This window comes from Amblyraja radiata, chromosome 29 (genome assembly GCF_010909765.2).
Source record: "Amblyraja radiata isolate CabotCenter1 chromosome 29, sAmbRad1.1.pri, whole genome shotgun sequence".
In the NCBI taxonomy this organism is placed as follows: Eukaryota; Metazoa; Chordata; class Chondrichthyes; order Rajiformes; family Rajidae; genus Amblyraja; species Amblyraja radiata.
The window spans coordinates 28,425,519-28,452,680 of NC_045984.1; the positions used below are offsets into that span (position 1 = coordinate 28,425,519).

Consider the following 27,162-nt stretch of genomic DNA (forward strand, 5'->3'; position numbering starts at 1 on the left):
GAAAGACCTTGGGTTACAGGGACATACTTCCTTGAAAGCAAAGATACTAGCTTGAAAGCGCTGCCATGGCTAGACAGGTCAAGGTGCTACCACATAGTGGGAAAACACAGTCTGTGCACCAGACTGCAAGTAAGGCTAAAGCAACCAGGATTTAAGATAGACACAAAAAGCTGGAGTAACTCAGCGGGTCAGGCAGCATCTCTGGAGAAATGGAATAGGTGACGGTTTGAGTCGAGACCCTTCTTCAGACTGAGAGTCACAGAAACAACCTTTCTCACAATGTCAGAAAGACAAAGGAGACAGTGATCGACTTTGGGAAGCGGAGCGGAGCGGAGCACATACATACCCCAGATTGCATTGATGGCGCTGAAGTAGAGATGGTTGAAACAACTTCCCCTGGACCACCCACATTGAAGCAACGATCAAGAAAGCACACCAACGCCTGAAAAACATTACCTATTCCTTCGCTCCATAGATGCTGTCTCACCCGTTGAGTTTCTCCAGCATTTTTGTCTACCATTAATTTTTCCAGCATCTGCAGTTCTTTCTTACCCATTTTGTCCAAGTGGTTTGTGCTAGGGATACTGAGCTCCACATGAGATGTCCAATTATAGAAGATTAGCTGTCGGTGCTGAACTAAACTGAAAACGTTTCTTCATCTCATTCCATCAACATAGATCGTTTAGTGTGCGTTTATGAACCCATCAAGTGTAAAACCTATCTGCTTCAACCATTCCCTGTGGGAACGAATACCATCACTCCCACTGATCATCAGGGAGAGAAATTTATCCTGGACTCACAATGGGAATTACAGCAAAACTCATATGATCTGTTATCCAATTATTCAAAATTCCCAAGGTTCAGGATGTGATTCACAGAATGTCATTTACCACACTCCCTTAAAATTCAGGATCCTTTGAACCTACGGGGCTTGGTGTAAAACGCATGATACTGTACCGCATAACATCTTGAAACAACTGAATTTAAAATCTTAATATTGTTATTAATAGGAATACAAGTGCGCCTGATAACGGGGTTTCACTACGTTAGTGGCTTCCTTGTTGTATTGATGGCTCCTTGTTCCGCACCCCCGCCCCACCCCCCCCAAAAAGTGGAATAGTATATTTATACTCCATCAAAACCAAACATTTTACATTTCTATTCATCCCACAACTTCCTCTTTCCAAAAAAAAAACAAAACTACCAAAATATAATTAATAAGCATTCAAACCGGTTTCATGTACATTTTTAATAAATACTTTTCTTTTGACAATTCCTATTTACAATTTGTACAGTTTTGGTAGGCACATTTGTAGGAGGCAACAAGCTTTAAACAAAACCTCCAGAGACAAATTAAAATGTTACACCATTTAATCTTTGCAGATGCTGTACTGAACTCGGGGTGTGTAAAGGTCAGCCAGCACACCTTTTAAGCTGCATTTTAGAACAGGGTTTTTTCACTCGGCAAGTTACGCTTCATAAAATCTCAGGTAACAAAGCTGCAGGTGTGCAGTTATTTGAAAATACCAATGACTATGGCTCACTGTTTGCAGAGTAAAGCTACTTATTTTAGGTCACTTCAAAAAAAAAACATTACAGCCATCTTAGAAGTTCAGCCACTGCTGTAGCGTTTGAGACACGGTGGCTGATTTGCACGCAGCAAAGAGCAACCATGCAAGTGAGCAAATAGTTTCTCTTGCTAGCCGAGGGATAAATGTTAGTCTGGACATGAAGAAAACCTCACTCCCTTCATGGAATCTTTTCCATCAGCCCATGGAAGAGGAGGCAGCTTTTGTTCAGTATCTTATGCAGAATGGTTTGTTGATTAGTACAACTGCCACAATGCCTTAGCGTGATGACAAGCATTTCTCATTCATTAAACTGGAAGCAAATTTTTAGGGGAAGAAACTTGACAACAAAAGCACCTGAACAATTACTAATTATAACTCTCACCTTGAAGGCAAGCAAAATAAAAAACTAAACAGTTTTGCCTTCTCACAAAATACTTGATATCAGCAACCCCCCCTCAAACACCCATGCTCCCCCTTCCAGTTTTTTTCCTGGGATATAGTTCTACAGATTTTACCACTTTATGCTTCACTCTGACCCCAGAATCTCAAAGTGGTTATGGATAGCACACTGGTTGAGCCTGTTTCTTGTCGAGCCAGATTCTTGTCAAGCCAGATTCTTACCCTCAACCAAGACCATACTTTTTTTTTTGTTTAGAGATACAGCATAGAAAGAGGCCCTTCGGCCCACCGAGTCCGCACCAACCAGCGATCCCCGCAAACTAACAATATTCTACACACATTAGCAGCAATTCACATTTCTACCAAGCCAATTAACCTACAAGCCTGTACGTCTTTGGAGTGTGGGAGGAAACCGAAGATCTCAGAGAAGACCCACGCAGGGCACAGGGAGAACGTACAAACTCCATACAGACAGCACCTGTAGTCAGGATCGAACCGGGTCTCTGGCGCTGTAAGGCAGTAGCTCTACCGCCAGGCCACCATGCCGCCATTTTGACAATGGAGTAACCGCAGAGACAGTGGAGAGAATGCTACATGAGCAAATCCACGCCCCTAATTCAAACCAAAGATATGCTATTTCATATAATGTTGGAGTCAGATGAATGTTAAGACAAACCGTTCTTCTGGAACAAGTGTTTAATCTAACTGCACAGGGTTTCAGGCTGTGATCAAGTGCATCATGGCTAAGAGGATTAGAAATGCAGATAACTTGCTCACCATTTGGAGAGTTACAAGAGACTTACTGGACTGCATGTGAACTCGGGACTATCCAACACTGTATTCACGATTCGCGGAAGAGGAGGGTCCAAATATCCTGCTCATCCTTAACAGTGGCAGGGGTGGGAAGGTGACAGAGATGACAGATTTGAGGGACAATGTACACAGGGAACAAAGACAAAACTAATGACTGTGCAGAAAAATGTGGTACACTAGAACTGCAGACACCATCATCCAAATTGCTGGATATGGAAACACACACTATCAACGCAGAAGAATAAGCAATCAAGAGAGGTACAGAAAAAAATGGAACCTGTTACTGTAGCCAGTGATCTGTGAAATCAAACAAGTGGCAATAGTGTAAAAAATAACCAAACCTGGTGCTTCCTCCCAGAATTTGCCCATCTAAAGAATAACTAGCCTTAAGTACAATTCTCATTCTACATTTTTACATGGGGGGGGGGGGGGGGGGTACAGAGTAGAAATACTCCAATCAGCCGCCTAGTATAATACTTTGCACGTGCTTTTTTGTGAAGACTGCTTTTCACCGCCACATCAGTGTTATAGCTATTCATTCTTCCCGTCTCGAAAAGCAGTCGGTCCTTACAACAAACAATCAGTAAAATTAGGTTCACAGAACAGTGAAGTTCAGACATGAAATTCTACTACTCTACCAGTAGCGTAATCTACAGAATAATCAGAGCATTAAAACATAGTGGTTAATTAAGGCTGTAATTAAATCACCTTGTACATGGCAAAGCTTACATGAATGAGACCGTAAATAAGAGAACTCAGACTGATATTTTCAAGCTGATCAATAATTGTGTTGGTCCTTCATCAATGTCAGAAACCGAAGGCTGCCTATTTTTAGAGACTACACTCAAACTCCCCCTGGTCAATTTTCTCAGAGTTGTTTATTGCGAGGTGCTGTGACCAGTTTGTAAAGAACAATTGCCATAATACTGGCCTGATCTACCCCTTGGCTTGCTTGCTCCAAAGCATGCAACATATCTGCCTCACCCGCACCACCAAGCCAATACCTGGATCTGACTTTTTCCATAAAGCCAGGCCACAGATCTCTGCCAAACCAAAAATTTCCCCTTAATGCAATATTTCCTGTTGTCCCAAGAGTCAATTAAAAATAAAACTGTTCGCAATGCACAATTAAAGTGGAGAATAGACTTCAGTAAAGGTCTGAGATCCGGGAAACTTTCAAAAGGGCCTCTGAAGCTCATTATGAGTTCATGTATTGGTGAAGCCTTACAACATTTCCCAAGAAGCTGTCTGCAACAAACAGAAATGCATTGGGGTTCTAATGTGACACAGTACACATGCATAAAATTAGCTATGCCTTGGCTTAGCTCAGGAATTTCAGATTCTTTTTGAGGAATTATCTGCACTCAACATAGAACTGTAGGATTGTCCATCTGGTCCCATTGCCATCCAACCTCCCCAGTTATAGAACACATGCAGCGCTAATGTAGAGTAGTATAATGGGGCTGAATGTTTCTCCAGTATTTAAAAGCTCAGTATTATTAATTTGTTTTTTTCACACTAATCACAAGCTTGCACAAGACGTAGTGCATGTAGTATGGATCTGACTGTAAGGAACTAGCGAGGGACAACGCACTTCACGGAAGTGCATGCAAACTGCAAGCTGGAGAGATGGAGTAGCCTCTAATGCCCCTGTCCCACTTAGGAAACCTGAACGGATACCTCTGGAGACTTTGCGCCCCACCCAAGGTTTCCGTGCGGTTCCCGGAGGTTCCCGTCAGTCTCCCCAATGGTCAAAAGTGGCTTCCGCTTCTTCTATGTTCCGAGAAGAGGCGGAAACCACTTTCGACCATTAGGGAGACTGTCAAAAACCTCCGGGAACCGCACGGAAACCTTGGGTGGGGCGCAAAGTCTCCAGAGGTTTCCGTTCTGGTTTCCTAAGTGGGACAGGGGCACTAGTGTCAATTCAATTAAGTCAATCAGTTGAGCTTCTCAGTAATGACAATATGATAGCGGCTGGCTACCGGTCCTCATAATCCTGCACTAGGGTCTTACCAGGTACTCGGATGACCAATGCGTGAATGGACTTCACAGCTACGTAGATTCCAGATGTGTGGATATCCCAATGGTCGGTATCACAGCCTATCATTTTGTAAACACCAGGCAGAAGCACTTAAAAAAAGATCAGTATCATTACACTTACTAACTGGGAATATCCGGAAGACTGATCATTTTTGGACTCCGAGACAAGTCGACACTGGCACTATTATCATTCTTTTTTTTGTTGTTGTTAAAGATAGGTCACTAAAGCCAGGGAGGGGGTACTGTTACAGATAAATGATGCAGTTAAATTTACAGATAGACAAAAATGCTGGAGGACTCAGCGGGTGAGGCAGCATCTATGGAGTGAAGGAATAGGTGAAGTCTCGGGTCGAGACCCTTAAGGGTGAGGCAGCATCTATGAAGCGAAGGAATAGGTGACGTTTCGGGTCGAGACCCTTCCGGGTCTCGACCCGAAACGTCGCCTATTCCTTCGCTCCATAGATGCTACCTCACCCGCTGAGTTTCTCCAGCATTTTTGTCTACATTCGATTTTTCCAGTTCTTACTTAAACAGTTAGATTTACAGGTCCAGTGTGCAAGGCGATGGACAGGAGGCTATGGTTTATCACTATTTACCTCGCATGCTCATGGATGGAAACAGATCAGCCCACAGTTACATGGCAGATAGATAGATTCGTGCAACCACAATCTAGAGAAGACAGGGCAGAGAAGGGCATGAAAACTAGGCACACTGAAGGTCACGTGCATCTTCCAGAGGACCACCTTTCAGCATTGCAAATTTTATTTCTTATGAAAACAGTTTTAAGAAGCCAAGACCACAAAAATGAAAGAAGATTAAAATCTGCAGATCTTATTGAATCCATCAGCATGGCAGCTGGAATCAATGCATTGTGAAAAGCAGAGACCTAGTCCCCGCTTCCAACTGGACTGTGCCAACCGGATCACTGGAGCCTTCACTCAATCTGCATTGGTCGTATACAGTGGGGGTCACCCATGTGCCAAAGGAGGCAGGAAGCTAGCCTGAGCCAGTTGTCTAGATGGAGCAATGCTGACGAACGAGCAACACTTTTACTAAGACAGATCTCACAAAAGTAATGAAATACACAACAGGATGAGAGGAGTACTATAATTTTAACCACAGAGATATTAAATGAAAAGACTTGCTTTTCTGCAGTGTCTATGGTGGCCTCAAAATGTCCCAAAGAAAAGTACCTACGAAGTGTATTGACCATTTACATTGGAAAAGCAGCCAAAGCTTTGCATGCTACTGTGTAATCAGCAAAGTGTCCCTGCCTAGATAATGTCATTTCTTTTTTATGCTGAGATAAACACTGGGTCACTTCTTTGGACCTACGCCAAGGGATCTTTTACACCTACCCACAAGGCAGACAGGGTCTCACATTAACATCTATGACAGGTGACATCTCTAGCGGTGCGGGTTCACCCAGAAGGCATTGGTCACTATTTATATGCTCAGTGATACCAAGCCATAAGAGCAGGACAATAGCTCAACGCATGAACGCAACAGCCAAAGGGCTTAAAACATGACATTCACTGTGATTGCACCAACAATTATGCTCGTTAAAACTTTTAAATCAGCAAAGCTTTAAACAAGAAATATTTCTAATAAATGCATGATTAAATTATTCTACTTAGCGACTCAGCTTAAATGCTTCCTCTACATCTTCAGATGGGCAAAAACTGAAACATGAACAATCAAGAGTGAGGATTAAGTAATCCAATAGATATTCTTCCTTGAAAACAAGATTAACCTCTCCAGAAGCTTCAAGCAAACCTAAAACTAGCTTTTATATAACAATTATAACTAGCTTTTATATAACAATTATAAAAAAACTCTAGAGGTAGTTGGGATGGATAAAAAGTGGTGATCACCGAGCACTAGTCACACAACATGCAAAGTCCATGTATGAACCTTGCTCTCTCAGCTGATGGGGTTGGGGAATTCCTTTGATGGGATCACTTGGTATTACTTCTGCGCAGTAGTTTGATGGTCTCTTGATATGGGTACGCACTAACCCACTGTATTCTCAGTCTTTAGTTTTGTTCCTCTAATTTGTAGACTTTTGAAGTTATTTTTGAAATAGACTTCTGAAGTAGACCGCGTGCAGGCAGGTGACATTTAGATGGAATAGTTTGCTCAACATTCTATATGCTACAACTCACTGCATGTCAACATGTTATTAAGAGACAGCGCCCAGCTTAGCCGAGTTACAGGTTAAGTGGACTGAAGCTGAAGTGGACTCTTGCATCCCACTTCCACATGAAATATATTCTAACCAAGGGTTCAAATTCCTTATTAACCATTAGGCACCAGCTTCCACAATGAAATTCAACTATGCTGTCAATGCGAGTGGGAACCATACTTACAAACTAAGAGCAATGGGGCTACAAAACAAACATTTGGCAGAGCTGCATTAAAACTTTACACCAAACCTTGAATCCACAGAGGATCCAAAGGAACGTCCTCTTACAGTCCCACACGCCTTCTGTTACAGTAATTAATCACATAAAAGACAACGCAGGTCAGTAGGTGTCGAACCAGAATGACCATGTCCTCATTCAATAGGCAACACAATGCCATCCAACAGGAGTTAGGGGGTCTGAGCAACAGATGATTGTCTACATCCATGTTCACCCTGTAGTTTATTAACTTCAGGCCTATCCGCCTAAGTTGACTGTAGACCAAGTATTGGTGCTGACATTTTCTGGCCTCCATGATCACCTTTGTTTCATCAATTAAAAAAGATACCACAATAATGCTGATCTACTACCATTCCCACAATGATCTTCCTCATAATGCTACACTAGGGAATTATCTGCTTCTAATGTAAAGACCAACCACACTCACTTGGCCACTGCCCAAACTGTTACCGGGCAGGATATAAAGGCCAGCTGGAAACATTTAGACAAATTAGAAAATTATTCAGATTAACCAAAAGGAGAAAACAAAAGCCCACCCCAGACTAAATCTAAAATAGTACACACATTAAGGCTAACTTGACCAGTGCTCAAGAAAAATCTAGAGAAGGTAATCTAAAATATTGTTTGGCATATGTAGATATAATATATAATTCTATAATTTCACAAATATTTACAGTAAATGTTACACCATCTGTTGAATTTGTATACTCTGTTACAAGTACAATTATACTATAATAACCTAAATGTCCACATTGGAGCATCACCATAGCTTATTATCCCATCAGATTTTACTCATCATATGGGCAATTGGATACTAATCAAAAGTCATAATTTGTCAATTTAAAGTGGCTTTTTTGTTGAATGTGTCAATGTTACATCATGGTGCTCTGGAACTTGGTGGCAGGCAACTTTGGACCTTCGTTGGATGTTCTTTCATTGCTTCTTTCTCTTGCCACATGCACCATTAAAAAAAAACAACTTCCAGCTTGTGGATATTCAACAGGGGATAGTTTTTAAGCTTCTCGTATGGGTATGGGATGGGCTTATGTCATCTGAAAATTAGCTGAAACCTGTTTAGTCATCAAGGGTCTGGTATTATGATCGAGTCAACAGAATATTGCACATAAGACTTCATTTAAAACCAGTGAGGACTAGAACATTATGGGGGTGCGCAAACAATAGTGCTGCCAAAAGATACTTCATGACAGCACATTATTCAGTTTGATAGGGACTCCTCACAAATTCCCATATCCTACTAATAACATTACATTACTGATAACATCAAATAGCTTTTTTTTTTTTTTTATACAGCCAGACTTTGCTGACTCATTGAAGGCAGTGGTGCATTTCATCATCCATGTGTGCTTCCACTGAGAGGTTACAGTATGTCAACAAGGAGAGAACACATAAATGTTGACCAACTATATCGCCGAGTCAGTGATTTCTCCCCATTTCCCATAGACATACACCAACTAGCCCTTCAGAGAAAATACATACATCGCTAGTTTACACAAAGGCACCCTCAACCTCCCCATCTCTTTCTTCTCTCCAATTCACTTTAAAAAAGCACAAAGTGAAAAAAACAAGTATAGTTGCCGTAAAAAAAAAAAGTTAATTAAATAATGGCACATTAATAGAAGAACCAGATGCTGGAGATGGTGGTGGCACATGGCAAAGAGCATTGAATTGGAAGTGGGAGATGGCTATTCTGGAATGGGTTAGAGCATTTCCAAAAAGGAAGCCTCAATGATTACCGAATCGGCCCAATTCCGTTGCCATGCTGGAAATACCCGGCATCTTGTTTCATTTACAGGTTCGTTCACAAATGCACATGGCATCCCTGGTAATTCTGAATTGCCAGTAATCTGGTTGACCAGTGGATCACTGAGCAGCTTATATTTTATAAGCCATGCACACGTGCTCACAGCTCACTAAAATGGCAATGTTCATCACGAGAGACAAAATTGCTGGAGAAACTCAGCGGGTGCGGCAGCATCTATGGAGCGAAGGAAATAGGCAACGTTTCGGGCCGCACCCGCTGAGTTTCTCCAGCAATTCTGCCTGCCTTCGATTGTCCAGCATCTGCTGTTCCTTCTTGAACGAGAGGCAAAATATTTGAACAAGGGAACATAAAAAAAAGAGGTGAGTGTATGTCCTTACCCAACAGCTACCTTGCAGCAGGGTTATGTTGGTAACTAGAAAGAGACTCAGGCTGGATTTTCCTCTCCACCCAAACTCTAATATGAACAACTTTGATGATTAACCCGACAGTGTGAAACACTACCAGAGACTTGTACAGCACAGTTCACAGGAGTATGCCAAAGATGGCTCACACGAAAAAGCCATCTGGTGTCTCATAAAACTGTCATCCAACTTTTGTCCTCAGGCCGATATATCTTGGCTGTAAAAATCTAAATCCTATTAGAATTAAGCAAGTATCATGATGGATTGTTCTTAGAATACAATTAGGGACAGCACATGGTTAACCAATTACAAATCTTCCTCGAAAGGCTGCCCACTGGGATGATGCTCCTGCCTCACCTATGTCCTACAAATGTGATGGGCTGTGAAGGAATTCAGGGTAGAGTGAGTGAGCACAGGACTGGGAGAAACTAGAACCATGAAATATTGTTCCATCCATGGTCTGTCAGCCACTTTAATGCCCAAGGGTGGTCATGTAAAAATGGTGAACTGGTGTGCCTGAGTCAACAAATCACCCAGTTCAGGATCTACTCATACTGACATTCATTGCAGTCTCCTGTACTTGCCTTTCAGAAATTGAACAGGTTTATTGTCAGGTACTAGACTAATTTCCATTTCTGCAAATACCTATCAAATAGGCAGATAGTGGTCAGCAGCTTCACCTGCCTTCTATCTCATCCTCTCCAGTTCTCAACTCTGTGATTGGGAACAGGAGATAACCACAAGAGAAAACTCACCAGGCCTGGCGGGTGGGAGATTGCAACCATCACGTGGTCCGCCCTGTTTCGACGAATGCAATCAACCTGGTGTGCACAGTCAAATAAAATCAAATAGAACAAGTTGTCCTACAACTTTAGGCTGTGCACGCCATACGCGGGAAGAAGAGACCAGGCCTGGAATGATGGTAGAGGTTTTTGGGCAGGAATGGTGTGTTGTATACGTGCATGCTGACACTTAGCTTTATGGTCTTGTGCTTTAGCAACTAGGTTGGAAAGTGTGTCAAGTTATGGGTCTCAGTTCCCACATTAATTCAAATTGAATGAGTACCAATAACAAAAGAAGTGGCGGAGGAGGAGGAGATGAACACAGGAGTCCATTGTACCATCCAAATAAGAGGCAGTGACAAGAGACAATGGTTCACGTAAAAAGGTCCAAAGCGTTGGTGTAACTAAGCCTGATCGCTGAGTTACTCTGGCACTTTGTATCTTTTTTTTTGTAAACCAGCATCTGCAGTTCCTTGTAACTTACAATGGTTCACATGCAGGTTTGTTGCTTTAAAACAATGTAAGCACTAGACCATAAAGCCAAATATCAGCAAACACATCGAAAGCACACGATTCCCATCCCAAACCTCTCCCCCTCCCCCTTCCCCCACCACCCCATTTGGTTGCCTTTACATTGCTCCAAACCTGCAACATATTGCTACAGATATAGTAGTCATCTAAAACATGAATTGAGAATCACAATGACTTGCCTAATCTTGTCCAGTTAGAAGACTAAATTTTAAATTGATCCTGTCGCTGATCTCTGTAAATTCCTGTGGCATTACAACCAGCTTGCAGCCACCTACAAGATAATGGTGTTTTCAGGAAGCCCCAACAACAGCACTAATTAAAAAGAAACATTGAGGAGAGTAACATAGCAATTTTCCAGGCTACTGTAACAGACTTCTGGTGTCTTGCACAAGGCACCAACATAGGGTGGGAGCTAAATCCTGTACCCAAGTGATTTGGAGATCATACCAACTGATGTAAACAACCCAAGAGATTCCATACTCTAAAGAGCTAAACAGGTGGAGAACCAGAAGGTGTTATGAAAAGAATTGTTTTTTTGTTTTTTTAAAGAAACATTGAATTAAAAGACAGAACTTTCAATTGGAAAAAATCGCAGGAAGTATTAGGGTGTCCGAAACGAAAACCTTGGGTGGGCAGCCACATCTGATCTCCACGTCCCGTCCATCTTGAGCTGTGCTAGCTGGCCAGCTCTTTGCCATTATACACAACTGTCTTGTAATAAAGGCTCTTTTCCATCGGGGCTTGTGCTCTGTGGGCTGTGGGGGTGACCCTGGGACCCATTACTGTGTTTCTTCCAGCTGCCGGAACGCAGAGGGGGGCCACTATGTTCGGGGATGAACAAGGCAACCAGCAGAGAAAGCAATACTGAACATGCTCCAAAGAGAAAAGGAGGTCCTGGGATTATGGTGCTCTGAAAAAGAACAAAGAGGGATTTAGTAGCAATAGAAAATGTTGGCTGATTAAAATATTTAACACAAGGACAGGTTATCTTTGAAATATTTTAAGAACTTCACTCAAAGCAATAGGTCAATATGTTTAAACATTTCATTTCAATGGAGTCACAAGGAACAGCAGATACTGGTTTATAAAAAAAAAAAAGACTTAGTGCAGGAGTAACTCTGGGTCGTGCAGCATCTCTGGAGAGCATGGATGGAATGACAGGTAGACAAAAAATGCTGGAGAAACTCAGCGGGTGAGGCAGCATCTATGGAGCGAAGGAATAGGTGACGTTTCGGGTCGAGACCCTTAAGGGTGAGGCAGCATCTATGGAGCGAAGGAATAGGTGACGTTTCGGGTCGAGACCCTTAAGGGTGAGGCAGCATCTATGGAGCGAAGGAATAGGTGATGTTTCGGGTCACCTATTCCTTCACTCCATAGATGCTGCCTCACCCGCTGAGTTTCTCCAGCATTTTTGTCTACCTTTGATTTTTCCAGCATCTGCAGTTCTTTCTTAAACATGGACGTAATTACTGTTTTTTTCATTTCAATGCTCTTGTTACTTCATGTGTTTATCAGCAAGCAAATGAGCAAGCAAATGATAAGCTTCCACAATTATGACAACGCCTTATAATTTAGAGATCCTGGTTTGAAGTACCTGTACTGGAAACTACAGCGACTTCATAATGCAAAATAAGCTAGCAACTTAAACAAGTTAAACAAGTAATCTCACGATTACAATGCAAATTATCTGATCTGACAGTGGTGATGATTGAGCAAGAAATAGAAGACAAAACACTCGAACCTCTTGCGTTCAAACTGTTTAGGCCCCAAGCTTCTCAATTACCTCCACAAACTTCTCTGCCACTTTAGAAGGCTTTTGAAACACTTTTGACATAATTTTCAGTCACCCGTCCCAATTTAGTGATAATGAACAGAATTACATTCAAACTTGATTTATGTGTATAAGTGAAAAGATCCCATAAAAATGCAAATTGTTGTTGCACCTCCCCCAATTGTGGTTCCAGTCGAACATAATATCAAAAGATGGCAGCACGATCAGATAAGGATCTTTCCAAAGCTCTCCACTTGGGACCTTTACATGTTCCCCCTTCTCAACTATTTAACCAAATCTCTTTCAAAGTTCTTGTTGAATCTGCTACGCAATTTCCAGATCATAACAGCGCACTTTATTAAAAAGACACTGCTGTACGCCATCCCCAATCTCCTTACAGCCATTGAAGTATTCAGTGGTATGATAAAGGCATAAAATAGTTATCCTCATTTCATCCTTTGCCAAAGGTGAAACCTCTGTTCTGCTGCCGATTCTCCTCCCATGAGGGACTAATTACTTAAATGCTTCCTTATTTCAGAATTATTACGCGATTTGAAGCTCCTCCTCCTCCTTTTTCCTTTCTTCTCCCCGCTCCCCCCCCCCCCCCCCCCCCCCACCCCAAATCAGTCTGAAGAAGGGTTTCGGCCCAAAACGTTGCCCATTTCCTTCGCCCCATAGATGCTGCTGCACCCGCTGAGTTTCTCCAGCATTTTTGTACACATATTTTTGATGGATGGACAGGGAGGGGGCGTATGTGTGTGTGTGTGTGCGCGCGTGTGTGTGTGTGACAACCAAAAACATTTGCAAGAGCCAACCATGTGAATATGGATGAGAATTCAGCACTGGACCATTATATCTCAGCAGTTTCCTTGCCATACAGTTAAGTGACTCACGTTTGAGTCTGAAGAAAGGTCCAGACCCAAAACGTCACCCATCCTTTTTCTCCAAAGATGCTGCCTGACCGGCTGAGTTACTCCAGCACTTTGTGTCTATCTTCAGTTATGCGACTTACATCATTTTAATAATGATAAAGCAGGATGTTTGACAAAATTCAAGCTATATGTACTTTAAATTTTTTTTAACAGCTTAAGTGTATTAATTACACGATACCCACTCCAAAATAAAATATTGAAGATGCTGGAAATCTGAAGTTAAAAAAATTGAATTATTAGAAGCACTCAACAGGTCAGGGAATATTTATAGGGAAAGAGAAACAGAATTTATCAGAACAGTCAATTGGAAACAACTTTGTTTCTCTCTCCACAGATGCTGGCCAACCTGGCGAAGATTTACAGCATTTATTTTTTTGATAACATTGTTGCTAATTTTTTTTTTAATTTAAGGTTCTTAATTTCAAATTCTTACATTTTTTAAATATATTTTTGCAAACATAACTATAAATGTAATGGTAATAACTTTTAAGAATTGATTAGATTTGAGTTTGCGAATGTCAGAAAATTCTCCTAAGTTTTGACAAAAATAAACCAGGGGACAAAAGAACAATCTCAGTTTCTTGACTTCCCATCTTTAATATTATGTTAGTACATGGTTACAGCATTCCCCCCCATGACTTACTTTCTAGAGTAGGGTTCTAAGGGCTAGACACCATACGCCAGTTGAGGCATTAATGGCGTCCTACGAAGTACAATTTGGCTTTTGTACTTCACTACGTTCCAAGCAACCCCTTAAAAAAAAGTACTGGTTGACGGTGCAGTGGTACAGCAGTAGATTCTGCTTCAGAGCGCAAGAGACCTGGGTTCGACCCTAACTAGGGGTACTGTTTGTACAGAGTTTGCACGTTTTCCCTTTGAGCGCGTGGGTTTTCTCCGGGTGCTCCGGTTTACTCCCACACTCCAAAGACATAGAGGTTTGTAGGTTAATTGTCTTTTGTAAAATTTTTATTGTCCCTAGTGTGTAGGATATTGCTAGTACTGTGATCACTGGTTGGCGTGGACTCGGTGGGCCGAAGGACCCGTTTCCATGCTGTATCTCGAAAGTCAAGTGTAGCTCAGGGTGTTATCCGACAGACTCATGCATACAAAAAAAAATGTCTTTCCTTACCTCATCAGTGGGATTCTGCATGTTTCCTTTTGGAACTTTACCAGGATTATCAACATCTCCCATATCATTCAGTTCCACGTGGAAAAGGTAGAATACAAATCCGTACAGTGCTGGACCAAGACCATTGCAGAGCCCACGGATCCCCGTAATCATTCCTTGTACAACTCCTGCAGAAACAGGGAAAGATCAATTCATATTGGTGTGATTGCTTTCTCCTGAATGAATGAAACTGCACTTAGTTAAATAAAATTAATTTAATCTTGGAGTCTTCGCAATTGATACTGTCCCAGCAATTCTCAAAATTCATATTTTTGGTTCTTCTACTCACACCCTTGATACATACTAGCACAGGTACAGATAGGGCCGCACGGTTGTGCAGCAGTAGTGTTGCTGCCTTACAACGCCAGAGTCCTGGGTACGATCCTTACCACGGGTGCTGTCTGTACAGTGTGTGACCACGTGGGTTTACCCTGTGCTCTGGTTTCCTCCCACATTCTAAAGACATGCAGGTTTGTGGGTTAATTGGGTTTTGTATATTGTCCCTAGTGTGCGGGATAGAACTAGTATCCGGGTGACTGCTGGTCGGCATGCATTCAGTGAACCGAAGGGCCTGTTTTCAAACACTAAACCAAGGATCACAAAAATGTTGGAGAAACTCAGCGGGTGCAGCAGCATCTATGGAGCGAAGGAAATAGGCGACGTTTCGGGCCGAAACCCTTCTTCAGACTGATGGGAGGTGGGGGGGAGAAGGAAGGAAAAAGGGAGGAGGAGGAGCCCGAGGGCGGGGGGGATGGGAGGAGACAGCTCGAGGGTTAAGGAAGGGGAGGAGACAGCAAGGGCTAGCAAAACTGGGAGAATTCAACGTTCATGCCATCCGGACGCAAGCAACCCAGGCGGAATATGAGGTGCTGTTCCTCCAATTTCCGGTGTTGCTCACTCTGGCAATGGAGGAGACCCAGGACAGAGAGGTCGGATTGGGAATGGGAGGGGGAGTTGAAGTGCTGAGCCACCGGGAGTTCAGGTAGGTTATTGCGGACTGAGCGGAGGTGTTCGGCGAAACGATCGCCCAACCTCCGCTTAGTCTCCCCGATGTAAATCAGCTGACATCTAGAGCAGCGGATGCAGTAGATGAGGTTGGAGGAGATACAGGTGAACCTTTGTCGCACCTGGAACGACTGCTTGGGTCCTTGAATGGAGTCGAGGGGGGAGGTGAAGGGACAGGTGTTGCATTTCTTGCGGTTGCAACGGAAAGTGCCCGGGGAGGGGGTGGTATGGGAGGGAAGGGAAGAATTGACAAGGGAGTTGCAGAGGGAGCGGTCTTTGCGGAAGGCAGACATGGGGGGAGATGGGAAGATGTGGCGAGTGGTGGGATCACGTTGGAGGTTGCAGAAATGGCGGAGGATTATTTGTTGTATTTGCCGGCTGGTGGGGTGAAAGGTGAGGACTAGGGGGACTCTGCCCTTGTTGCGAGTGCGGGGATGGGGAGAGAGAGCAGTGTTGCGGGGTATGGATGAGACCCTGGTGCGAGCCCACTAAACCAAGGATATTTAGCCTCTCTAGCCTATTCTCCTGTTCAATATGATTATGAATGCTTAACCTACCTCCTTAATACTAGTGCTCAACAAAATCGACAATCCCACATTCCAAACACATACAGGTTTGTAGGTTAATTGGCTTGGTATAAATGGAAATTGACTCTAGTATGTGTAGGATAGTGTTAATGTGCAGGGATCACTGGTCGGTGGGGACTTGGCAGGCTGAAGGGCCTGTTTCCGCACTGTATCTCAAAACTAAACTAAAGATGCTGTCTGACACTTCGAGTTTCCCGAGCAGTTTTGTTTTTAAATCCAAAATATCTAGGATACAACTTAGCATTGTGTAAAATCCAGGTCATTATGTTACAAACAAAGAAGCGACTGCATTAATGAAGGTGCAAAGGATAGTTAAGAGGTTACTTTAATGATTCAATTAGACTTTATTGTCACATGTACCTAGGTACATTGAAATTCTGAATTTTTGCACACGGTCCGGTAAAATCATACAGCAGACTTCACCTAGGCAGCTTGTGCATTGCGGATTGATTGCATTAGTCGAAACAGGGTGGACCACGCGAAGTCCTGCAAACCCTTCTGGTCTTCAGTCAAATCCCTGGAAGACTGACACAAAGACTGAGTGGTGCAGAGCCTGGAAAGATGTCAACACCAACAATGGAGAGGTCATCACAGATCCCACAGTGAAACCACCGGGATTTGACCTCCATCACAAGCAATGGCTAACCCTGAACAGAATCCGCACCGTCCATGCAAGAACAGCCCATCACCTGCATAAGTGACAGACAGTCCTGCTTGTGACTGCGGACATCCAGACCAGACCATCCCACACATCATGAATGAATGCTCACTGAGGCTTTCCCCTGGTGGCATCAAGGCCATCCACCCAGTAACTGATGCTGTCCTGGCCTGGATGTCTACCCCTGATCTACAACTTTAGGCTGTGTAAGCCAAACGCAAATGATTCTAGCACCGACAAAGTTTCAAAAGTTAAACTTGTAAATTGTTATGAGAAAAAATTCAATAAGCTCAATGTGTAGGAAGGAATTGCAGATGCTGGTTTATACCAAAGATAGACATAAAGTGCTGGAGTAACTCAGCGGCAGCATCTCTGGAGCAATAAAAGATGTGTGACGTTTCGGGTCAAGACCCCTCTTCAGACGGAATGTGCTGAGATGCTGCCTGACCCACTGAGCTGCTCCAGCACTTTGTCTATCATGGCTCAGAGGCAATTGGAAAATCCCTACCTTGCTGATCTGGGTCAGCGTTCCGAGAAACAAGGGCACTGACAGCTGGGAAGGTGATGCTGGACATGGCAGCCACGGCCCCTGCTGCCCACATCATCCTGCAAGAACAACACACAAGCAGTTAATATGTGAATAGCAAACTCAGGGACAACGAGCCAGTGCAGCTTAAGCCCTCCATTGCCTAGAAATCTGTCCCAAGCAAACACTTGTATCGATACTTGACTTATTGCACATTCTTCCAGTCATGTAATAAAACCTACTCGCACTCCAAAAAACATTTCAACACAGATTATACCTATAAAACTATCATGCTTCACCAACCGCTACCAACAATATCACACATAGAACACATTAGTCTAGAAACCATTCAGAAGAAAGCAATCATTAACAAAATCTCCACTTATTTGGAAGTTTATGTCTTTGAAACATTCTCACTGCTGTAATTATAATTTCTAACTTCTCCAATACTCTGCATGTAGTAATGGAGTACGTTAGAATATATTTAAGCAAGCTAATTGTTCTGTTTACACGGTTCATCCAGCAGTAGTTCACCACACTAAATTTACAACTAGTCAGCTGTGACTTAAACCTACTAACACCTCAAGGTTTCTAGTTGCCATGGAAAATGGGAGTAAGTAGCTTCGCTCGGTTCTTTGACCTTTGGAGAGAGGGTTAGGAACAGGTGGTTCTGGCACCAAGAAGAAATCAGATGTGAAAGGAGAAGAAACAGAGCGGGCAACCTGGGGAGGAGAGAGAGCAAGTTGCACATTGAGCAGACTGCAAGAAATCAGCATTGTTCTGACATTAAAGTAGTGGTGGAGAAGCATTTAGTCCATGGGGAATGTAGAGAATAACACCGTTATTTGGCGCCGCTCCTTTATTCAATACAATTATAGGTAATCATCTACATCAGACAGTGGCACAGCAGTAGAGTTGCCGCCTTACAGCGTCAGAGACCTGGGTTCAATCCTGACTACGGGTGCCGTCTGTACGTTCTCCCTGTGACCGTGTGGGTTCTCTCTTGGTTCCTTCCACAAGCCGAAAAAGCACTTGTTTTTAGGTTAATTGGCTTTGGTAAACCTGTAAAACATTCCTTGTGTGTAGGACAATGCTAATGTACAGGGTGATCAGTGGCCGGCACAGACTCAGGGGGCTGAAGGGCCTGTTTACACGCTGCATCTCTAAAGTCGAAAATCTTTCCCTCTGTGAAATACTTCAGCCGTGCAACATTCTTAGATCTCAGTACTCCTCGATCGCACATCTTTAATCAACTTTAAATTTAATTGCTTCACCACCAGACAGTCATTCCTTTCGCCACAAATGCCCAGACCGTAGAAATAAAATCTCTCATGAACTTCACTTTCTGGCTTTGACATGGTCCTTAAAATCTAGATCTTTGACCGACCATTTGGTCTTCAACTCTAACATATCTTAAACATTTTGGCATTTTAAAGTCCCTACATTTTAGTCGTCAAGTCAAGTCATGAGAGATTATTGTCATGTGTCTCAGATAGGACAATGAGATTCTTGTTTGATTTAAACATTACAACTGAAAATAAATCAAACATCTCTTCCATTGAGAAGAAATCTCAGCTTCTCCAGTGTCTTCACCCAATTGATATCATGCATTTGATATTGTTCCAACCAATACATTTTTACAACTCTAAAGTAAATACAATTTACAATACAGCTCATTTGTCCTATCAAAACTGTGCAGCCACTGAAGAGCTATCCCATTAATTTAATTTTGTTTAATGTGTGGATCTGCGGAGCAAGTTTTTTTTAAACACAGAGGGTGGAGGGGTGGCCTGGAATGTATTGCCTGGGATGGCGGTAGAGGTATATACAATAGCAATGGGCAAGAGACTTGTGTATAAGCACATGGAGATGCAGGGAATAGAGGGATATGGATCACATGCAGGCAAATGAGATCAGTTCAACTAGGCATTATGTTTATCACATACATTGTGAGTCGCAGGGCCCACTCCCATGCTGTATTGTTCTAGGTGTTTAAGAAGGAACTGCAGATGCTGGAAAATCGAAGGTAGACAAAAATGCTGGAGAAACTCAGCGGGTGCAGCAGCATCTATGGAGCGAAGGAAATAGGCAACGTTTCGGGAAGGAAATAGGCAACGTTTCCTATTTCCTTCGCTCCATAGATGCTGCTGCACCCGCTGAGTTTCTCCAGCATTTTTGTCTACCCTGTATTGTTCTATGTTTTGTGTTCGAATTTACAGACCTATAATCTCCTCTAAACCATCTCTACCAAATTCCAATAATTTTATCTTAAATGTATAATATACATTATCAAATATCTCCATTTACTATTGAGATCCTGGAGGTACAACTGATCATTCTTTGCACCCACCGCGCAGCATTTTCAAACTGCTTTGTTATAAAGGGAATACTTGCTAAACTTCAGAGAAAACAAACAGAAACTTACCAGGGCTGGGACCCAAAACCATACCAAGCCAGCTGAAGAATTTGGAAGCCAAGTCCCAGGAGAATAGTGTTCTTATGACCAATTGACCTCATCAGGACGCCAAGCACCACAGTCTACAATTCCAATACAAGAAAAATGAACATTTGAGCAATAAAAGACAAACATTAGTTTGATAGAAAATTAATCATTCAATGTAATTCCCTTAGAGTCATATTATCTTGTTCACCGCTGGATTTAAATATTCATCTAAATGGATCATGTTAAGCACAATGCATTAAAATATTCTTCTAGGAGCCACATATACTTACTTGAGCTAAAATGGAAAGGATTCCCACAACTGCAATAAAAGCAGCTACAGTTTCGGAAGAAAATCCTATTACCTGGCAATAAAAGAAAAACACAATAAACAGAATGTCTGTGTGCTTAAGGAAATAATATAGCTTCAACATACTTATAGCAATAAAATGACAATTTGCATGCAGCACGATGCCTTACCATTAATCATCTAGACCCTTAACCAATTTATTCAATTTTCTCTTACATTACAGCTACATTTCCTTAAATGCACACATGATTCAGCTCATCCACTCCATACAATTAAATTCCACATTTTAATTAATTTCCTATACTGACATTACAGGAAGTCACACTACAATCAGGACTCCTGTCAGTAAAATTAAACAGGAAATCAGAAGATGCACCAGAAGATGTTTGGAAGCCAAATAATGAAAGTAACACTACTTTTACTATCTTGCTATTAAATGCAATCCACATTGGACATTGTTTTCCCCTCGAGCAGCAGTTCCCAAGAGCCCTGCCTTATACTTCTGAAATCTGTTTCCCAGTTTTGAGAAAGCTAACCTCAAGTTTTTGCATAACTACTTGAAGTTTACAGCACTAGGGTCACTTTGCCCAATGGTTTCTGTACAGACACTTGTTGCACATGCTTATTTAGTTTAACTTAGTTAAGTTAACAGATACAGCACAGAAATAGGCCCTTCGGCCCATTGAAATACAAGCCAACTAGCGATTCCCAAACACTAACACTATCCTCCACACACTAGGGACAATTTACAATCTTACCAAAGCCAGTTAACCTACAAACCTGTACGTCTTCGGAGTGTGGGAGGAAACTGGAGATCCCGAGAAAACCCATGCAGGTCACAGGGGGGGGGGGGAACGTACAAATTCCGTATGGACACAGTACCCATAGGATTGAACCCGGGTTGCTCTACCGCTGTGCCATCGTGCAGCCAAAAGGTCCCAAAGGTCTAGTATGTCCCCCTCTACATACTCATAAAAATGAAACACTTTTGGATGCATTTTACAAATCCCACGCCATCTATGCACCTTGCACTAAGGCCATCCATGTCAATATTAAAAAAGCTAAAATTTCCTATTGCTACAACACTATTGCTTTTCACCTCCCTGTAAACCACCTATACATATTTTCGTCCAATTACACACAATTACAGGGAGGCCTTTAGTATTGACCTCAATGCGATTGTCCCTCTTTATTCCCAAGCTCTACCAACAAAGCCATCCAAGATATTCTCCCGAGTACTGCTGCATTGCTCCCTTTAAGTAACTTACGACTTCCTCAAGAAAAGGGTAAATTGTGCAAGACCTTTCATGAGTTCAGGACCTGTCAAAACATGCTATTTTCAAAGACAGTCGATCAAATGCTGGTCAGCAACGGGTTAAAGTCATAGGGATGTTTGATCAGTCGATCTGTTTTTGCTGAGGCAGGAAAATGAGTTGGAGCTGGGAATGTTGGTCGCTAATCTCCTTCGGGGCTATCAGCCATTTTACATAAATCTAAACAAACAGATGTGGTCTCATTGAAAATTGCCGCCTATCGTTCCCTCAGCCCTCCAAATTGAACATTAAGCCTGGATTTGAAGCTGTAAGACTCGATTCTCAAACCTTTACTTTAGTGAAGCTATTAGCTTGTAGGTATGCTAATGCAATTTAAAAAAGACCAGAGTTAAATTGACTGGAAACAGTGCACACGTCAGTGATAATTGCAGTACAGGTTCAATACACAGCAAAACTAGCAAGACTAAACACTGATAGTACATTTTACAAAACAATCATTAAATATATTGTTGAGGACACATTTTGTAAATATTTCTTCAAATTTAATGCACACAATTCTCTCATGTGTCCCCTGAAGGAAAGGTCAACAAGCTGAAATACTACTTCTGTTTCTCTCCATGGTTAAAGTTTGACTTAGTGATTATTTCCAATATGTTCCAATTTTATCTCTAATTTCTTGTAATATATTTTGAAAAAGATTAGTTTCAGTTTAGTTTATTGTCACGCAAAGCTGTTGTCACGTAATATCCAGTAAGCAGTACGACAATACATGATTAACGGATTGCGAGGCAATACAAGATTGTTTTATTATTCCGAGTGGCAAGTTAACAGATTGACAGCAAATATGACCAAAAACAGTAATAAAGCCCTGCTGAAATACAAAACGGAGAACTTGTGGCTATTGTTAGTTCCAACCCAGCTCTAATACTGACACCATTTCAGTTGGTTAGTGGAGTGATTTCAGTATGTTCGACTCATGACCAATGTGTGTTTTGGTCATGAGTAGACATGCCTAAAGCATGTTTACGAACAGGTTTCAATTGATGAAAGACTATTAAAACCCATGGCACATGTGCCACTCAGTCTTTGCATCTCCATTTCTTTGCATAACCACATTATCTGTGAAATGGATGTGGCAGCTGCATATTTCACCCAGAAGGAAAAATAGGTGGGGATAAAAAGAACATACTGTCCTTTGGCAGTACCCTGGGAAATGGGACATAGGGTTACAGATTCAGTGAGAATAGGAAGGAGCAAATAAAACTAAGTGCACCGAGTTACTGTTAAAGAATCTCAAAACCCTTTTTAATTTTATAGCACCATCTTACCTGTCTGAGATAAAGAAAGAAACTGGAATACTGGCCTGCTTCAGGCAGATACGATAGAAATACAGTAATACAGATCAACAAAACTGTTGAATCCTGACCCACTTTCTTCAGAGACTGCAACAGAATGAGAAGGGAGAATACAATTCAATTCAATTAACAAATTAAGACAAAGAACACCTTAACATGAAATACAAAATCATTGGCAGGTTACAGATATTAACGGCACTTAATTAGCATATTTTACACTTCTTCCTTGTTCCCCTCAACCTGACAGATGTGCATATTTTTCAAAATCACCTTTAACAAAATGCACAGGATGAATCAATATCATCTGCAGATGCACCTAATGGAATGTCAAGAGGCCAAACAAGCTCCCAATGTCAAACGGCTTGACCAGAATCTTTTTTTGGGAATTAAGACAAGTACACCCAGAATTATTTTAGAGGCAACAAGTTGCATGTGTCCTTGAATTCAGTTAGTGAAGATATGAGCTTAATTCATGCATGCAAAATGGGAAGGAGTAGGAATTGTTAAGAAACAATGCATTTGGATGGGCCAGGAATGAATTCAGATACTTACTGCAAAAGGGTCTGCTTGTTCCCATGAAATTGGCGCACCCCAAGAAGCAGGTCTCATCTTCTCTGGTAACGATTCTGGCACAGCCACGAGAATGAAGCAGATGTCCAGCAGGGCAATGGCAGTGGCAAGAACTATCACCAAGTTATCGCCATATGCCCTGGACAGGTAAGCTCCAATAGCTGGGCTGGTCACAAGACTAGCTGCAAATGTTGCAGATACCTGCAGTTGGGAGAACAAAGGTTTGTCTGCTTTACACAAGAAATAGAAATAGAAGGAACAAATCGAGGGCGGCACAGTGGCGCAGCTGGTAGAGCTGCTGCCTCACAGCACCGGAGATCCAGGTTCAATCTGACATTGCATGCTGTCTATGGGGAGTTTGCACATTTACCCTATGATCTCAGTGGGGGGGGGGGAGGGGGATTCTCCCAGGTACTCCAGTTTCCTCACATCCCAAAGACTTGTGGCATTGTAGATATTTAGCCTCTATAAATTAAACTGCCCCTAGTGTATGAAATGGTTGAGAAGATAGGATATAATAGAACTAGCGTGAACACGTGATCAATGGTCAGTGTGAATTTGGTGGGCCTAAGGGCCTCTTATAATGCTGTGTCTCTAAACTATTCATCCCCTCATGTCTGCTTCACCATTCAGTAAAGCAATGACAATTTTTTCTTCACTAGTTTCAATCTTGATTCCCTTATCATCCAATGTTAACAATGAATGTTTCAGCAAATCAGCCTTTCCAGCTCTCACAGTTGAGGAATTCTAAAGCTTCACTACCCTCCAGATGAGAAAAACCATAATCATCTACTCCAACTGGCTGAGCCCCTATTTTAAGACTTAATCCTGGCTCTGGACAGCCCCACTAAAGGTATCATCATCCTTGCTTTTACCTTGTCAAGCCTCAGTTATCAGTTTCATATTTTTCATTCAGATCACCTTTCACCCTTCCAAGCTCCTGAGGTACAAGTCCAGCGGCTTAATGTTCTCACCTACTTCACAGCTTCAAACCAGAAATCAATTTGATGAACCTTAGTTGCACTTCTATTTCAGGTACATCTTTCTTTAGATAGGTTTAATGGGGCCCTATATAATATAAAAACTTGATTATCAGTGAAACCATCTCCCAATAGAAGACAACATGCAATGTGGTTTCTTAATACTTTTTGTATGCATATTAACAGTGCAATTCAGACATCCAGACCTCCATTAACATCAACACCCTTCAAATGCCAAGTTTAAAATACTCCAACTTTCTACTTCTCTACAATATAGATGGCCTCATTTTACAATATAAACTTGCCACGCCCGTCAACTCACTGAGCTCATCAACAATTTCCCTAAAGCCTTATCTTAATCATAATTATTAATCCCGACAGGCACCCAGTTTTATTTCATAAGCAAACATGCATTATTTACACTAGATACTCATCCAAATAATTCATGTAGATTGAGAACAGCCGAGCACTATTCTGTGAGGCAAGCCAGTACATTAGTCAAAACCGCCCATCTCCATAAAGTGCAGGAACGTTTTCCTGCGTTTTAAAATATCAGAATAACCATGTAGCATTTAATCAAAATAGCATCTTAAAATACAAATACACCATATCAACTGGTTGACCCTGACCTTATCTGGTAATTTAACTTGGAATTTAACTTTTTCAGATTAATCATATATGATTGCTCTTTCCATGTTGATTCTACACAGAACCATCTTTATATTCTAAATACCCTGCTGCTACTTTATATTTTCCTGCACTTTCCATACCATTGAGGTCACATGAACTCTCTAAAGTTTACCACTTTCTTTCTTCCTTCAGGATTCTTTATATACAAAACTTTGTAAGTTAGAAGGCCAGTAGCAGAATGTGTCCTTGTATTACGGTACAAGTGATACCATTGCTGAAGAAGAGTTCAATCTTCAATAAAATAATTAGTCAAGGAGCGCTAGTGTTAAAGAAACCGGTCAAGGCCCCACAATGGAACAAGAGATCATTTTATTTGGAAGCTATTGTTGTGTAACTTACAAGTCCATATGCTGTGCTCCTCTCATGCTCCTGAGTTATATCGGCTACGTAGGCAAATATCACTGAAAACGTGACTGCAAATACTCCAGACATGGATATCACTGCAAAGTACCACCTGCAGAGAACAGCACAAATACAAATCTAATCCAATTAATACTGGAACTCTAAACATAAACCCAAATAAAAAGTTATTTCAACAATTAGCTGTACTCAAATCAGTGGTAGATTGTATATTTACAACTAAAAAAAAACTTGGAATTACACGAGTCGTGCTAGGCTCCGTTTCAGGCCACTGCTACATGACATTAGCAGCGACTATAGATAGATGGTTGAGACTATGATCAACTTTATCCAACTTAATTTGACAATTCCATTAACAGTGGTTAAAACTTCAATTAAGTCAACCTGGAAGTTTTTTTCTGGGTCCAATACCCAGACAATATCTTCAATTTCAGCTGCTACTATACGTAAACATCTTGCGATAATGGCGAACCAGGAAACCACACCTCTGGTGGGTTAAGGTGGGATAGGAACTTACTTCAAAGACCTCTGCACCTCAACACTCTCTGAAACAATAGTTTTGGGCGCAGGGTAAATATTCACAAGTTTTGCACGCCTGAATTAAGATTTGGAATCGTCATACAATTTATGTCATTATAACTCCATAATCTGCTAAAATATCAGACGGACAATGTAACAATAAGAGGTATGATGCAGCAACTTGGAAACACTCACCAGGGGCTTATTCGCATGAGAGGAATTGGGGCACAGGTGAAGAACACAGTTAAGAGAAGAAAGGATTTCCGGCCCCAAACATCCGACAATGCTCCAATGAGAGGAGCGCTGAGAAATGATAATATTCCCTACAGATCAAAACAAGGCATTAGAAATCAAAACACATTTGTAAATAGAGAACATATGATCACAAAATCAAATCAAACAAACACGCACAGAACCACACATAGGCAATGAATTTGCCAAATTAACCAAAACATGCATGGATACAACAAATGCGCACAGTGCCTTTGCCAGGTGAGGCAAGGCATGTAGGCACAGAACACACACTTGCAGCAACTTCATCTAACTGTCTAAAACGCATACGCAGAACGGTTGTATCTGCAAAAACAAAACACGCAAGCAGCAAGTTTGCCAGACAAAAGAAAATGCTCACAAGCACCGAACAACTACACACAAGGCAAAATATTCAGGTACAGAATACAGGCACGCAGCGCCTTTAACAAACTATACGCACACCCAGAAATAGTGGACCTGTCTGAAATTAAAATGTGTTATATTTCACACAATATATTCACATAGCAGCTTTGTCAGACACATCAAAACTCCATGCTCATTCACAGAAAACATGCACACACACAATAGCTTTGTCAGACAAAACAACGCAGAAGCACACGCATAGTGACAACTTTGGAATAAACTGGTATAAAAAATACTCAGCATTGAAATTTTAAATTAAAACAACGCTGGAAGTACACAGCAGACCAACTGACAATTGAAATAAACTTGTTACAGACAGATTACCACCCAAATAAACCAAATCAAATGGCTGGAATGGTACAGTGGGAGACACACCCTCTGAAATATATCTTAAGCTGGCTCTCTTGCCACACACAGAAATTTATAGTGGCCTTCCAATATTTGTTGTCATAGACATATTTATACAGTGTGGAAACAAGCCCTTTGTCCCAACTTGCCCAGACCGATCAACATGTCCCATCTACATTTGTCCCACCTGCCTGCGTTTGGTCCATATCCCTCTAAACCTATCCTATCCATGTACCTACCTAGATGTTTAT

At 41.8% G+C, this 27,162-nt stretch overlaps 1 protein-coding gene across 1 annotated transcript in view; it reads right to left on the bottom strand.

Annotated features, from left to right (window-relative positions):
- Positions 1-5,973: 5,973 nt before the first annotated feature.
- LOC116989554 (hippocampus abundant transcript 1 protein-like) overlaps positions 5,974-27,162 on the bottom strand; it is a 48,173-nt gene continuing 26,984 nt past the window's right edge. Inside the window, exons 4-12 of the mRNA XM_033047045.1 lie at positions 26,084-26,211; positions 25,349-25,463; positions 23,322-23,540; positions 22,743-22,856; positions 20,124-20,195; positions 19,816-19,928; positions 17,373-17,470; positions 14,576-14,742; positions 5,974-11,653 (exon numbers count right to left, since the gene is read on the bottom strand). Coding sequence (XP_032902936.1) covers positions 11,441-11,653; positions 14,576-14,742; positions 17,373-17,470; positions 19,816-19,928; positions 20,124-20,195; positions 22,743-22,856; positions 23,322-23,540; positions 25,349-25,463; positions 26,084-26,211 — 1,239 coding nt within the window. The 3' untranslated portion in view covers positions 5,974-11,440. The remainder of the gene's footprint in view (positions 11,654-14,575; positions 14,743-17,372; positions 17,471-19,815; positions 19,929-20,123; positions 20,196-22,742; positions 22,857-23,321; positions 23,541-25,348; positions 25,464-26,083; positions 26,212-27,162) is intronic.